Raw genomic sequence first — 12,985 nt, 5'->3', positions numbered from 1 at the left:
GATAGTGAATAAGTCTCACGAGATCTGATGGTTTTATTAGGGGAAACCTGTTTTGCTTGGCTCTCATTCTCTTTCTTGCTGCCATGTAAGAAGTACCTTCTGCCATCCACCATGATTGTGGGGCCTCCCTAGCCACATGGAAATGCAACTCCACTAAACCTCTTTCTTTTGTAAGTTGCTCAGGCTTGGGTATGTCTTTATCAGCAGTGTGAAAATGGACTAATACAACAGGTGATTGGTAGATAAATAGATAGAGTCTGGCACCTAATAAGCACTCAGTAAATGCTTTTTTTTCTTCCCTTGGAGGAATATTTATGAATTTGTACTGTTGGGCAAATATCCATATACGCTTCAGTCCTCAGCTCAAGAGTTACATCTTTGCAGGAACCAAACTGACCTGCTCCCCAGTTCCCTTTTGATGCCCATTTACAGTTAGGTATCCCTCCTGGATTCTCCATTAATCCCTTATGCATATCTCCTATAGAGTGTAATGCTTACACTGTATCACAAGTATGTGTTTGTATTTCTATCATTTGTACTAGACAATGAAGCCCTCTGGAGGGAAAGAAGAAATCTTATTTGACTTACTGAATCTAGTACCTTGCACAGTGCTTGGCACATATTGTGAGTTTCCTAGATATTTGCTGATTGAAAGAAAAAAGAGAGAGTGTGTGAGAGAGAGAGAGAGAGAGAAGAGTGGGGAGGGAGGGAAGGAAAGAAAGAAAGAAAGAAAGAGAGAGAGGACGAAAGAAAGAAAGAAAGAAAGAAAGAAAGAAAGAAAGAAAGAAAGAAAGAAAGAAAGAAAGAAAGAAAGAAAGAAAAGAGAAAGAAAAAGAAAGAAAAGAGAAAGAAAAAGAAAGAAAGAAAGAAAGAAAGAAAGAAAGAAAGAAAGAGAAAGAAAGAGGAAAAGGAAGGAAGGAAGGAAAAAAGGAAGGAAGGAAAGAAGGAAGGAAGGGAGGAGAGAAGGAAGTAAGGAAGGAAAGAAGGAAGGAAGGAAAAAAGGAAGGAAGGAAGGAAGGGGAGAAGGAAGGATGGAAGGGAGGAAGGAAGGAAAGAAGGGAGCGAGGGAGGAAGGGAAAGAGAAAGAGAGACAGAGACAGGGAGAGAAAGGAAAACTTTATATTCCAAGGTTGCACAGTTTAAGAGGTTCTTTATTATTATCTTACCCTTCCAGGGAGATGGCCCGTTGGAGAGTCACTGAAGGCTGACGAGTTGTGGTGCTATGTTGGGAATGACTGCAAGAAAAGACAGAAGAAACGCACATCATTTATTTGAAATGTTTTTGAACATTTTAATCAGTCCTATTGTCAAGAACCAATCTTGAAAGAAATACAGTAGAGATTAAATATTTGTTGATAAGTAGAACCCTCCACCAAAATATAGTACTCTACCAGATAAGAGTTAATTTTTTTATAATTTGATTTTAATATATATCATTCAAAAGTAAACTTTTAATGATAGGTAAACATTAAAATGAACAAACATATTTGAAAAAGGTAATTTTTTGCCCTTGGAATGAGATAATATAGAGCATAAAAACATACATTTATTTATGATGCAATGTATTTTTTTAAGCTGCAGAATAATTTTTTCCAACAAAGTTTTACACAGAGCCTAATCTGTAAATCAGAGAAGTTGTATTTAATGAGTATAGATGTATTTATTAATTCAAATTTGCAACACTTAGTTGTAAAATTAGTAACAATTGAGCTATTTGGTGAACACAAAACTTGAAAAATGAGACTTCCAGCTGCATATCAATCTTCAAATTTAATGTAGTTCTAGATTTTGATTACCTGTAACAAGGAAACACTAATTTTGCAGATAAGCAATAGAAATAAAATGATAATATCTATCATTTATTGAGGTCTTAAACACTTTCCTGTTTTTAAATTTTTATGTCTTTTATTTCTCATAAATTTAGGAGGTATGTCCCATTCAACACATAAAGAAATTGAGATACAGAGAGGATGAGAAAGTTGCTCAGAGTCACATGGTAACTTCCTATGCTTGAAATGGCATTGAGACTGTTTGATTCTAGAGTCATTTTAAATTCTTATAACAAGTTTTCACATTTTTAAGAATTCATCTCGTAATCTTAGAATATTCTTTTTTTTTTTTTTTTTTTTTGAGACGGAGTCTCGCCCTGTCGCCCAGGCTGGAGTGCAGTGACACGATCTCAGCTCACTGCAACCTCCACCTCCCTGGTTCAAGCGATTCTTCTGCCTCAGCCTGCTGAGTCACCAAAACCACAGGTGCGTGTCACCACGCCCGGCTAATTTTTGCAGTTTTGGTAGAGACGCGGTTTCACTATGTTGGCCACTATGTTCACTATGATCTTGAACTCCTGACCTTGTGATCTACCCTCCTCGGCCTCCCAAAGTGCTGGGATTACAGGGGTGAGCCACCGTGCCCGGCCTAGAATATTCTTTAGAAAGAGACGGCAAGAGAATTTTTTATCTGAGATAGGCACAATAATAATAATTCAACAGCCCACTTTATTGAATGTGTAATTTTAGTTTATAGTATTAGGTTAAATATTTTGGTTGAAATACTAGTCACATATGCATATAATATGTGAACAAGTGTGTGTATATATATATATGTATAAAAGAAACCTGAGTCTAGGATTTCTCAGCACAAACATGACAAATGCTGACATTGCCACAGAGAATCAAGCTATAGGCTGCAGAGTCTTTCATTCAGAACCTAGGTCACCATAGGTGGGAAGAGGTGTTTTCCTGCGACAAGTAGACAATATTTGTCTAAGGTTAAGGGTACAGAATTTTGAGACCATAGCTGAAACCTAGAGAATGATATTCAAGTTAAAGACTGTGCTTCTTCAAGTTAAAGATTGTGTTTCCTGGTATCCCTCGCAGTGCCAAGATATTCATTGATCATGTTTTCAATTGACTAGTTGAAAAGCATCATAGCATTCAGGCCTTGGACTATGTAGCCAGACTGCCTGGCTCAACCACATATACCAATGTAACCTTGTATAAATTACTTAAATCTCTCTGTATGTCAGCTTCTTATCTTGTAAGACTAGGATAGTAACAGCACTTTACTCACAGGGTTATTGTAAGAATTAAATGAATACAGTATTTAGAACAATGACTATCACATGGTAAAGCTATATAAGCGTTCATTAAATAAATAAACAAATATGATTTAGCAGAGGGTATGCTTTGAGATGCTTAGTACCAAATAAGAATAATTACTGTATTTAGACCACTTCAGTTAGTCATATAGTCAGTGCCACAAGGTATATATTTCTGTGTATAACTTTAGTGATAAATATCAAATTAAAATATATTTTCTATTACAAAAATATCATACATTTACAACACATAAAATAAAATAAAGCATTTTCTATTACAAAAATATTATAAAATTACTGGAAATAAAAATAAGAAATTAAAAAATATTCACCTATAGTCCTATTACCTTCTTTCACATTTTACCGAGTTATCTAATGTAGTTCTTATAGGAATTCTATAAGGTAGACATAAGTATTTCCATATACAAGAAAACAAAACACATAGAACTTAAAATAATTTTCAGAAATCAACAGCTTGCAAATGTGGAGCCAGAGTCCAAACTAAAGCATATCTTATTGCCAAGTGTGTGTACTTTCCATTCTATCTTTTTGACTCTCTGCATGTCCATATGTATTTCACATAGTTGTACATATATACAGAAACATATGTAACTTCATATCCTCTGCTTTTCCTAACATTACAATTTAAGCATTTCTCATAGGGTCTCTATCATTATTATTTTGGTGTTACATAATGTTACTTCCTATGAAGATATAATTACTTAGCCATTTTTGATAGTTGGATATTTGGGTGATGTTTATTGTTTTAATATTATAAACAGTGCTGCAATGAACATGTTGGTATCAATTACTTTTTTCTTATTCTACAATTTCCTTTATATGCATTTCCCAAAATGGAAACACTTATTAGTTTCTTGATTTATGTTATTAATTACTTTTCAAAAGCTTTGTACCATTTTATTGCTTCTAAAAATGTATATCTGTACCAGTTTCCCCACAGTCTTGCAAGCACTGACATTATAACTTTTAAAACACTCTAACAATTTAATAGATGAAAAATGATGCTTCAAATTTGTAATGAGCATTTATTTGTCTATTAGTGAGAATGACCATTTTTTTCCATATACTTACTGGCTAATTGTGTATCTTTTGTGCAAAATGTCTAATCCTTTCCTTTACCATTTGTTTTCCACTGGTCTAGAAAGTACCAACAGTTCTTAGGCAAAGATCAATGACGGTCACTAACCAAGATTAATAAGTAACTGTAATTTCTGATAGCTTTCTCACCATTAGCTCAGCCCACAAAATTAAAACAAAAAAATTCAGTAATCTCACTTCACTTATAATTACCTTATAACTAATTACTTTGCTATTCTACTGTATTCCAATAACATCCTCTTTAAAGTTCTAGTGACAAAGTAAATGCAAATGGAACCATGAGGTGCTCAGAGAATTTCATTCCTTTTATATTACACATGCAAGGTTAGCCAGTTTCTCCTAGTCTGTAAATTTGGAACAGAGTCTTTTCCAAAGTGTAATTATCCTTTTACTCTCTTCTAAGACAAATACAGTGAACTAAGACAAATACAGTCAAGACCTGTGGACACAATGAATTTTTGTTATTCCCAAATATAATAGTAATGTCCAAGCCATACTTGCAGGAGGGATACTTGCAGTGGATGTTTGGACCTACTTGATGGTGATTACAACCGGTATTTTAAAGAACACCAAATAGTTTCCCCTTCGGACCAAGTAGGTTATATCCTTTCCACACTATTGGCTGCATAAACAATGTGGTGTAGAGTTACCATCGCTAAGAAATTACAGGTAACCACTTCCTGTCTCTTTCACCTCCTCAGGAAGAGAGGCCAGTCAGATGGAATTCTGAGAACTGCTGTAGAAAGAACCAAGGGAGGAACTCACAGCTAAAACATGCTGCTCTGTGCTACCATCTCATTTTCCTACATATCCATAATAGCACCCAGAGCTATGAATCACTAAGATTTATTCACACGCCTATTTCTCCTATAAAGTCATGTGTGCTTTCAGAGCAAGGTATTGGGTTTCTTCATCTATACATTCTCAGCTCGGGGTTGACACACAAAAGACCCTTCATCAATGTCTTTTTGAATGATGAATACCATGGATTGAATTCCATCTATCTGTAAGGCCCCTATGACTTCTCGCTTTGAAATTTTGCAATAGCATCAAGAATTAGGTTTCATCTCCATTTTCAAGGGAAATTAAATTAAGGCCCAGATCTCCTAGCTAGTAGATGGCGCAAGTAGAACCCAGATTTGCCAGCTCTAAAGTGCTTGCTCCTCTGAGATAAGCCATATTGTCTTATAAAAAGTTGAAATCAAAGCTCTGTGACTGGTCTATATAGAGCACCTGAAACACTCTGTTAGAAAATACTGAACTCCCACTGAGTAACACTGACAAGTTCTTTTTTTCTTTGGTATAAAATACCACCCATTACTTTTACTATGTACGCTCAACTTCCATGTCAGTGGCTTTTGAAGATCATTTTTATGAAGATCACTTAATAAAGGAACTTCTCTGTCACATCCACACCACCTCATTAGTAAGTCCTGAACATTTATGAAGATTTAAGTGACAATGAATAGTGGGTGGGTAGAATGAGCATGAGGGAGGCTTAGCATCATGCTACAACATGAATGCTGGAGAAGAAGTCCCCTGTCATCTGGTAGAAAACCTGTGGCACCAATTCCCTAGTTAGGTAGCTTGGCTGAGGTACTAAATCAGGCAACTGTAGAGATAAATATTACTAAACCTTTTTAAGATCCAAAGAGAGGTATCAGCCCTATTGCCTATCCAAATCATGCTGTCATTAAATAAAATTGAGCAAGAGCACAATAGAGTTTTCTTTCCAAGAACTCTCTGGGTTTTCCAAGTAAAAGACTCCAAACTGTTGCCTAAGAACTGAAATTTGAATGGTGCTGAAAGATGCATTCCTATTGCTATGCTTAATTAAGAAATTTTTGAGCATCTGAATTGAAATAGTTCCATTATACATGGAACACAAAGGTCCTAGCTGGTGGTTCTCTTTCTCTGAGGCAATGAGAGGCAGGATAAATGGTTTTTCCAACATGCTGTAATATTAAAACTATGCTATTTTAATGGATAGCACAAAAGGTTTTTTGTGTACTTTATTAATTAACTGATAACATAAAGTTACTTAATGTGACTTGTAAAGTCACATTAGTCATTAACGTATCTCCTTATGGATATTCAATATTGTCTATTTTTTCATTTCTAATGAACTTGCATTTATCAGTGTCATATTCAACTCTTCATCTCTCTCTTACATATTTGTATCAATCGTTTATTTAATCTACTTTAATATTTTTTCTTGTCTTTTTCTGTCTACTTTCCTTCTCTCTTAATGTAGTGCATGCATTAAGTTGTCACTATTCTTAAAAAGAAGAGTATGTCTTGGATATCCAATCAATACCTCAAATTTAACATAATCAAAACATCATCACCTTCCCACATGAAACTGGATAGTCCTCCTGTTGTTTCACTGATACTTAACATGAAGTGTCTTGTATAATTATTTATATGTTGTAGTTATACCCAATAAATGTTAATTGGGAACTTATTATACACCAGGGATTGTGTTAGGTGCTTGGAATGACTCATTCCTCAATATTGTAGTACTCAATAAATATCTGATAATAAAGAGAATGGTGAAAGCAAATAAATCATTTGGCCCATGTCCAAATAACATGGATAGCATTTTTCAATAAATTCCCAGGCATATTTAATTGGCAAACTATCTAAGCTATGTTTGGAAGAATATATAAGTATTTTAAAGTATGACAAAGGAAAATAAGACATTTTGAGAATCTAGAAGAGCATGATCAAGATCATGAAGGGTCAAAAATACGTGGTGCGCTCTGGAAACTTGAGTGTCTTGGCTTGGCCAGAGCAGAGTGGCCAGGGGTAAGGTCAGGAAGCTGGCTGGGGACAGGCAATGAGGGGCAATGAATACCTTGCCAAGGTCTGGTCTTACATCTGTTAGTAATGGTGAGCTCTCCAAGGTTATTAAGTGGGGGGAATAAGAGGGTCAAGATGGTGATAACTGTGATTCAGAAAACTAAACCTGAAAATATTCTGAATAATGAAAGAAAGTGGAGGAAATCTATAGTCAGGGAGAATAACAGTAAGCCATCAGGGTGAAGAAAATTAATACACGCCTAAACCTGAATAACGCAGTAAAAATTAAGAAAAGGGAATGTATTTAACACATTTAGAGGTAGAATATCCAGGAATTAATAAGAAAGAGCTAAGGAGAAGACACTCTGATTCCAGTGATCTGGCTGGGTAGGCACTTCCCCTCCCCAGAGTTAAATTATCCTACATAGAAAGGGCCCTGTTCTTGCCAGGGTATAGGAAGAGTTGTGCTCTCTTCTGTGACTTTTAAGCAAGCCTTCAAAAACAGACAGACTCTGGTGTTAAGATTGGGGGAGGTGAGGAGGAATGAATAGACAGTTCTATCACTGACTGAAAGGATCATGGCTCTATTAACAGAAGTGCATGTGTGTAAAGGAAAGTGCATAAGTGGATAGAAAAATATAATTGAGTTTGATTTTGTACAAGATTAGCTTGATGAGCTGGTTACACATGTGTGCAATATGATCTACAGTGGACATCCATAATTATTAAAAAGTTCTTCCTTCTCTTGATGTGATACCCATCTGTCCACAGCAGCCACTGGATGACTGAGATAGTCCTTGCATCTTCAACCCTTACAAGTAAACATTCCTAACACTTTTTTGACTCTTTCTTTATGAGCTAGTTTCAAGATTCTTAGTTATCTTTCCTTGTACGCTCTCACATTTTTCTTCTGATATCTATTAAGTTGGTGCAAAAGTAATAGTGGTTTTCGCTGTTTTACAAAATGATAAAAACCGCGATTACTTTTGCACCAATCTAATATTTAAACTGCAGAATGTAGAAATGAACTCATAGTTCCAGATGTGTTCAGATCAGGAAAGAGTGCCATGAGATGCTGACTTTCCTCCATCTGGATCCCATACTTCTGTCATAGCAGCCCAAGATAACCTGGATTTTTACAATTTGCTGAATTTTATTGCTAAGTTTAGAGTCCACTGAACGTCTCATGTATTTGTGACTTCAAATGATTAAAAATCAAACCTATCATGTACTTACACATCAGATTTTGGGACCCAATATATTTATCACATGTCAAATTTAATGGTTTTGATTTTGATCTAGTTTTTAAGTTTGTTAAGCTAACATTTAGTCATCAATTTAATTCAATAAGTATTTATTGGACATTTAGGATGTGTTAGCCATTATAAAATTTCACTCTTTCATGTAGCTTTATATCATCAAAATTCACATTTTTATTTAAGTCATTGATTATAATAAGGCATAAAGACTGTGCATTGTGCAAATCATCACAGATCTTCCTCCAGTTTAATAGCTAGCCCACAAGTTATGCTGTTGAGTTCTCTTAATCAGCATCCTTTTAATAGACTAACCAATCTTCTGCACTCTCTCAGTGACAGGCAGACCAATGTCCACAGCAAGCAGAGTACTTATGTCCCATAAATTTCCATTCCTTTCAGGTGATTTTCATACTAACAAAGAATCAATTGTAACTGTTCTTAAATCTGTTTATCATTATTGCATTTGTTTTTATAATTACATAATTAAATGTGGCAAAAATGAAATATGTGTATGTAAAAAGCCTTATCTCTATCAAGAGTAAGTTTGCTGATCTTGAAAATCTAAAAAAAAGTACTTATTAATAGTTAAAAATATTGCTGTCAAATTAGGTCTGAGAGAGATAAGATCAAAAAATAATTATAAAATAAAATAATTTTTTACTTAGTTCACTTTTGATTCTCACCTAAATTTAAAGAAATCCAGCATGGAAAGTGTGAATGATGGATTAACATGTGATTTATGTAAGAACAATGAAATAGAACTTCAGGAAAAAAAAAAAAATGGGTCCCAGGTTTCTGGCCTTACAAGTCAATTTGGTATGCCAAATATTTTAAATTAAAGAACAATTTAGACATTAGAAAGAACACCATCAAAATTGTGGCCAGAGCTTGAAAATGCTAGAAAAAATCTTGACCTTCACATATAAAAAAAAGATGAAGGAACACAATATGTTAACTGTTCTCAAATTAAAAGTTCTGATGACTTACAGAAATGCAAAGCATAAGATTGTACTAATGATAATTTGTTTAAAAGTAAAATTATGGACAATTAAGAAATCAAGCATGCTGGGACAAACAGATGGGTATAAGCATGAAGAAAAATATTAACTCAAATTTAGAGCCCCCAATTTTTCATTCCATAGCCAAAGATACTCAAAATGTGCTTTTTTACTTTATGTTAAATGGCTTCACTCAACAGTCAGTAATGACATGGTGACTCAGAAAATAAACTGGATATGGTTTATTGGGAGAAATACCATTTTTTCCTTTTAAATACCAATAAAACACTCATTTTATTATGCCACTATGCAATTATATTTTTAAAAGTTAAGGTGAAGTAATTAAGACAGGCAGTTTTTAAAATAAATGAACTATTTAAATCCAGACTTTTGACTAACAAGTCAATAACTGGTTCTGGATGTGTAGGGTAGGAAAAGTTCTGTTGTATGAATGTCTAACAGGATTGTCAACCAGATATTAGTTCTTTCCTTATCTTTAAAGAATAGCAAGAGAGAATTTAGAGTCTTCTTGTAAAGGACACTTATGTTAAGTTGCACAGCCAGAATGTGTTTAAGGTGAGATCAGAAGACAGATGCAATTCTCAGCCCTTGGTTTTTTCCAACCTGTGCCACTGTGACCCCATATTCTTCTCTGTGACAACAGGTAAGTGATGAACATGGCAGCCCAAACACTGGCCATTCTAAAAATCACACTCATCACTGTTAGGTAGTTGAGAGACTCTGAGAGTGCACTTCAAATGCTGAACTAATCTCCATGAAAAACCCTTTGCTTAAAGCAATAGTGAGAAATTTCAGCATTTTGCCCAGTGGACTGACTCAATTGGATTATGACTGGCCTCAAAGCCTGAAACACCAGGAGCAAAATATAGTGTTTTAATATAGTGGGCATATTCCTGCCTTTACTCATTTTGTTTTGGGTGGTTGGCTATACATCATTCTTCTCGGCTTCTGTAGTACACAAGCTGCATCTCAGAAAACAATAAGGCACTTAGTAATGTATGAACATGTATTAAAAAAACCCTTTCCCCACAGACCATTCTTCAAAAAGAAAATGAAAAACTGAATTTATAATAGCTTAAATCAAGTATTAGATAGTTCCATAAATGTAGCTACTTCAAAAAGGAAAGCAAATTTTAGTTAGAAATTTTATATAAAAATAGGTACTACATTTCCTCTAGGGTTTTTATGGTATTAGGTCTAACATTTAAGTCTCTAATCCATCTTGAATTAATTTTCGTATAAGGAGTAAGGAAAGGATCCAGTTTCAGCTTTCTACTTATGGCTAGCCAATTTTCCCAGCACCATTTATTAAATAGGGAATCCTTGCCCCATTTCTCGTTTCTCTCAGGTTTGTCAAAGATCAGATGGCTGTAGATGTGTGGTATTACTCATAGGTGGGAACTATGAGATCACTTGGACTCGAGAAGGGGAACATCACACACCAGGGCCTATCATGGGGAGGTGGGAGTGGGGAGGGATTGCATTGGGAGATATACCTGATGTAAATGACGAGTTGATAGGTGCTGACGAGTTGATGGGTGCAGCACAGCAACATGGCACAAGTATACATATGTAACAAACCTGCACGTTATGCACATGTACCCTAGAACTTAAAGTATAATAATAATAATTAATAAATAAATAAATAAATAAAAAATAAAAAAATAAAAATAAAGATAGGTACTAAAAAATGCACCAAGTAGAGAATGAGAAATGGGAAGATTTTCGTATGCCAGCTAGGATTTTAGGCATCTAATTCACATTGCCCTGGATATCTTTTCATTTCACATAGGAAAGAAATTTTTCAGAATAACACACTCTGATTTTTATTCTTTAACAACATTGAAAAGGCAGAGGTTTTTTTTTGGAAAAAAGGGCAGAGATCTGGATGTCAGAAATGTGGGCTTTCCCCTGTGCTCATAATGAGCTCACTGGCCCTAGATAAGTCACTTCATTTTCCTTGTTTTGATTTTTCCTTCCATTTCTTTTCAGTTCTTACTGTCCTCTCCTACTTTATTGGGTGTAGATGGGAGACAGCACTGTGATGGGGAAGGAGCATGGTCTTGAGAACCAATGGATTTGGGTTAGGAATTTCTCACCTTTCTTAACGAGGTTCTTGACAATCTCAAAACTGAAACTTTTCATCTCTAGTCCTGTCATCACATAATGTAGACAATGTACTTTTTCACAGTTTTCTCTGATGGGGAAAATAAAGCAATGTATGTAAAAAAATATATATAAAGTATGAAGCATGGATAATAGTAAATTGAAATTACTTCCCAGGGAGGCAGAGTGATTTGGGTATAGGTGTCTCTAAATACTGACCTGAACATGAAATAACCAATGGGTCGAAGGAAGGAAAATATGGCTAGAGCTAAGAATGGAATCTGCAAGATAAGGCAATTGCATGTCGTGTGTGAGCGAGGAATCCAGGACAACTTCCATGCTTCTAGTTGGGGTGACTGGTCAGCAGTGGTGCTTTATACTGAGAAAGGAGTATAAGAATAATAATAGGTTTGAGGGAAATATGATTATTTCATTATTGTATCTGGTGAGTTTGAGGGAATATGCGTGCCATCAAGGTAGAGATACCTCATTAAATAGATATTAGAGTTTAATCTCAGTAGACAGTTCTGGTCTAAAACGGTACATTTTGGAGTCAATATTGTATAGGTTCATTTGAAGCCATGGATAGTCCTAGAAAGGTTGTGATGGAAAGGATTGAAAGCTAAAATGAAGACTTAGTGATAGGAAACATTATAGGATGAGTAGCAGAAGACAAAAACAGAAAAAGACCAAGAAGGAGTGAGTGGAGAGGATACGTGAGGAAAAAGAAGAGAATAAGAAGTCATGTCAGCCAAAAATGGGAGCAAAGGGATAGTTTTAATGGGAAGAGTTTGGTCAACAGTTGCTAAAGACCTTAAAGCCCTTAAACATGAAACAGGGAGTACTGCTCTTTGGAGTTTGTAACATATTCTGTAGGCAAAGAAGAGGTCGCAAGTACTTTTAAGCTAAATTAAAACATAGCCACTTTTGTAGTTTAGAATAAGCTCTTCATGATTCTCAGGTTTATAAAACAGCTGAAAAAGGGTTAGAGGCAGCCAAGAATCTGTGGAGAGAAAGCAGTTCTGAAGAAGACTGGCATGAATTCCAAGCCTTTCTGTTCTAGCATTTCCAGAGACCAGTCCTTACAGAGCCTTTCTGTAGAGCAAATAGAACCCTTTATCCTGACAGGGGAATGCCACATTTCCCATGGCAATCCAGTGTGGTTTCCAAGGCTAAGAAATGCAGAACACCTCTTATTATTTTGCTGGGTTCTATTTTCAATAAAGAATTGTTTATTCTACAATCTGTTTTCCTTATTGATTTTTCATACAGACATCCAAGTAAATGTAGGATGTTTGACTTCATGGGATCTGTTAGTCTGTTTGTATTAGCCTCATGGAAAAGCCCCAACTGTATAATGAAAGAGGAGATGTTTCACTTGACATCTGCAATCTGAATCTTCCTCACAATGGTCATGGCAGAGTAATTCCTTACAATGGTCACTGCAGAGTCATCACCCTCATTGTACTAATAGGTAACAGAATAAAAGGCCAATTGTTCAGTTCCCTCTGCTCTACTATTTATACTCTGAAGGTAAGAATCACCTCTTTCTCTGGTATTCTTTTCGGTTGAATATGTTC

General features: G+C 35.3%; 1 protein-coding gene across 20 annotated transcripts in view; it reads right to left on the bottom strand.

The window, feature by feature from the left end:
- DLG2 (discs large MAGUK scaffold protein 2) overlaps positions 1-12,985 on the bottom strand; it is a 2,166,350-nt gene that overhangs the window by 423,031 nt on the left and 1,730,334 nt on the right. For all 20 annotated transcript variants that reach the window (XM_031653896.1, XM_017949244.3, XM_017949248.3 and 17 more), the window contains one exon: positions 1,167-1,235. In XM_031653896.1, coding sequence (XP_031509756.1) covers positions 1,167-1,235 — 69 coding nt within the window. The remainder of the gene's footprint in view (positions 1-1,166; positions 1,236-12,985) is intronic.

The sequence above is a fragment of the Papio anubis genome, chromosome 12 (assembly GCF_008728515.1).
Source record: "Papio anubis isolate 15944 chromosome 12, Panubis1.0, whole genome shotgun sequence".
NCBI classification, from domain to species: Eukaryota; Metazoa; Chordata; class Mammalia; order Primates; family Cercopithecidae; genus Papio; species Papio anubis.
The sequence above is the reverse complement of the archived record's forward strand: the minus strand, read 5'-3'. Positions and strand labels throughout refer to the sequence as shown.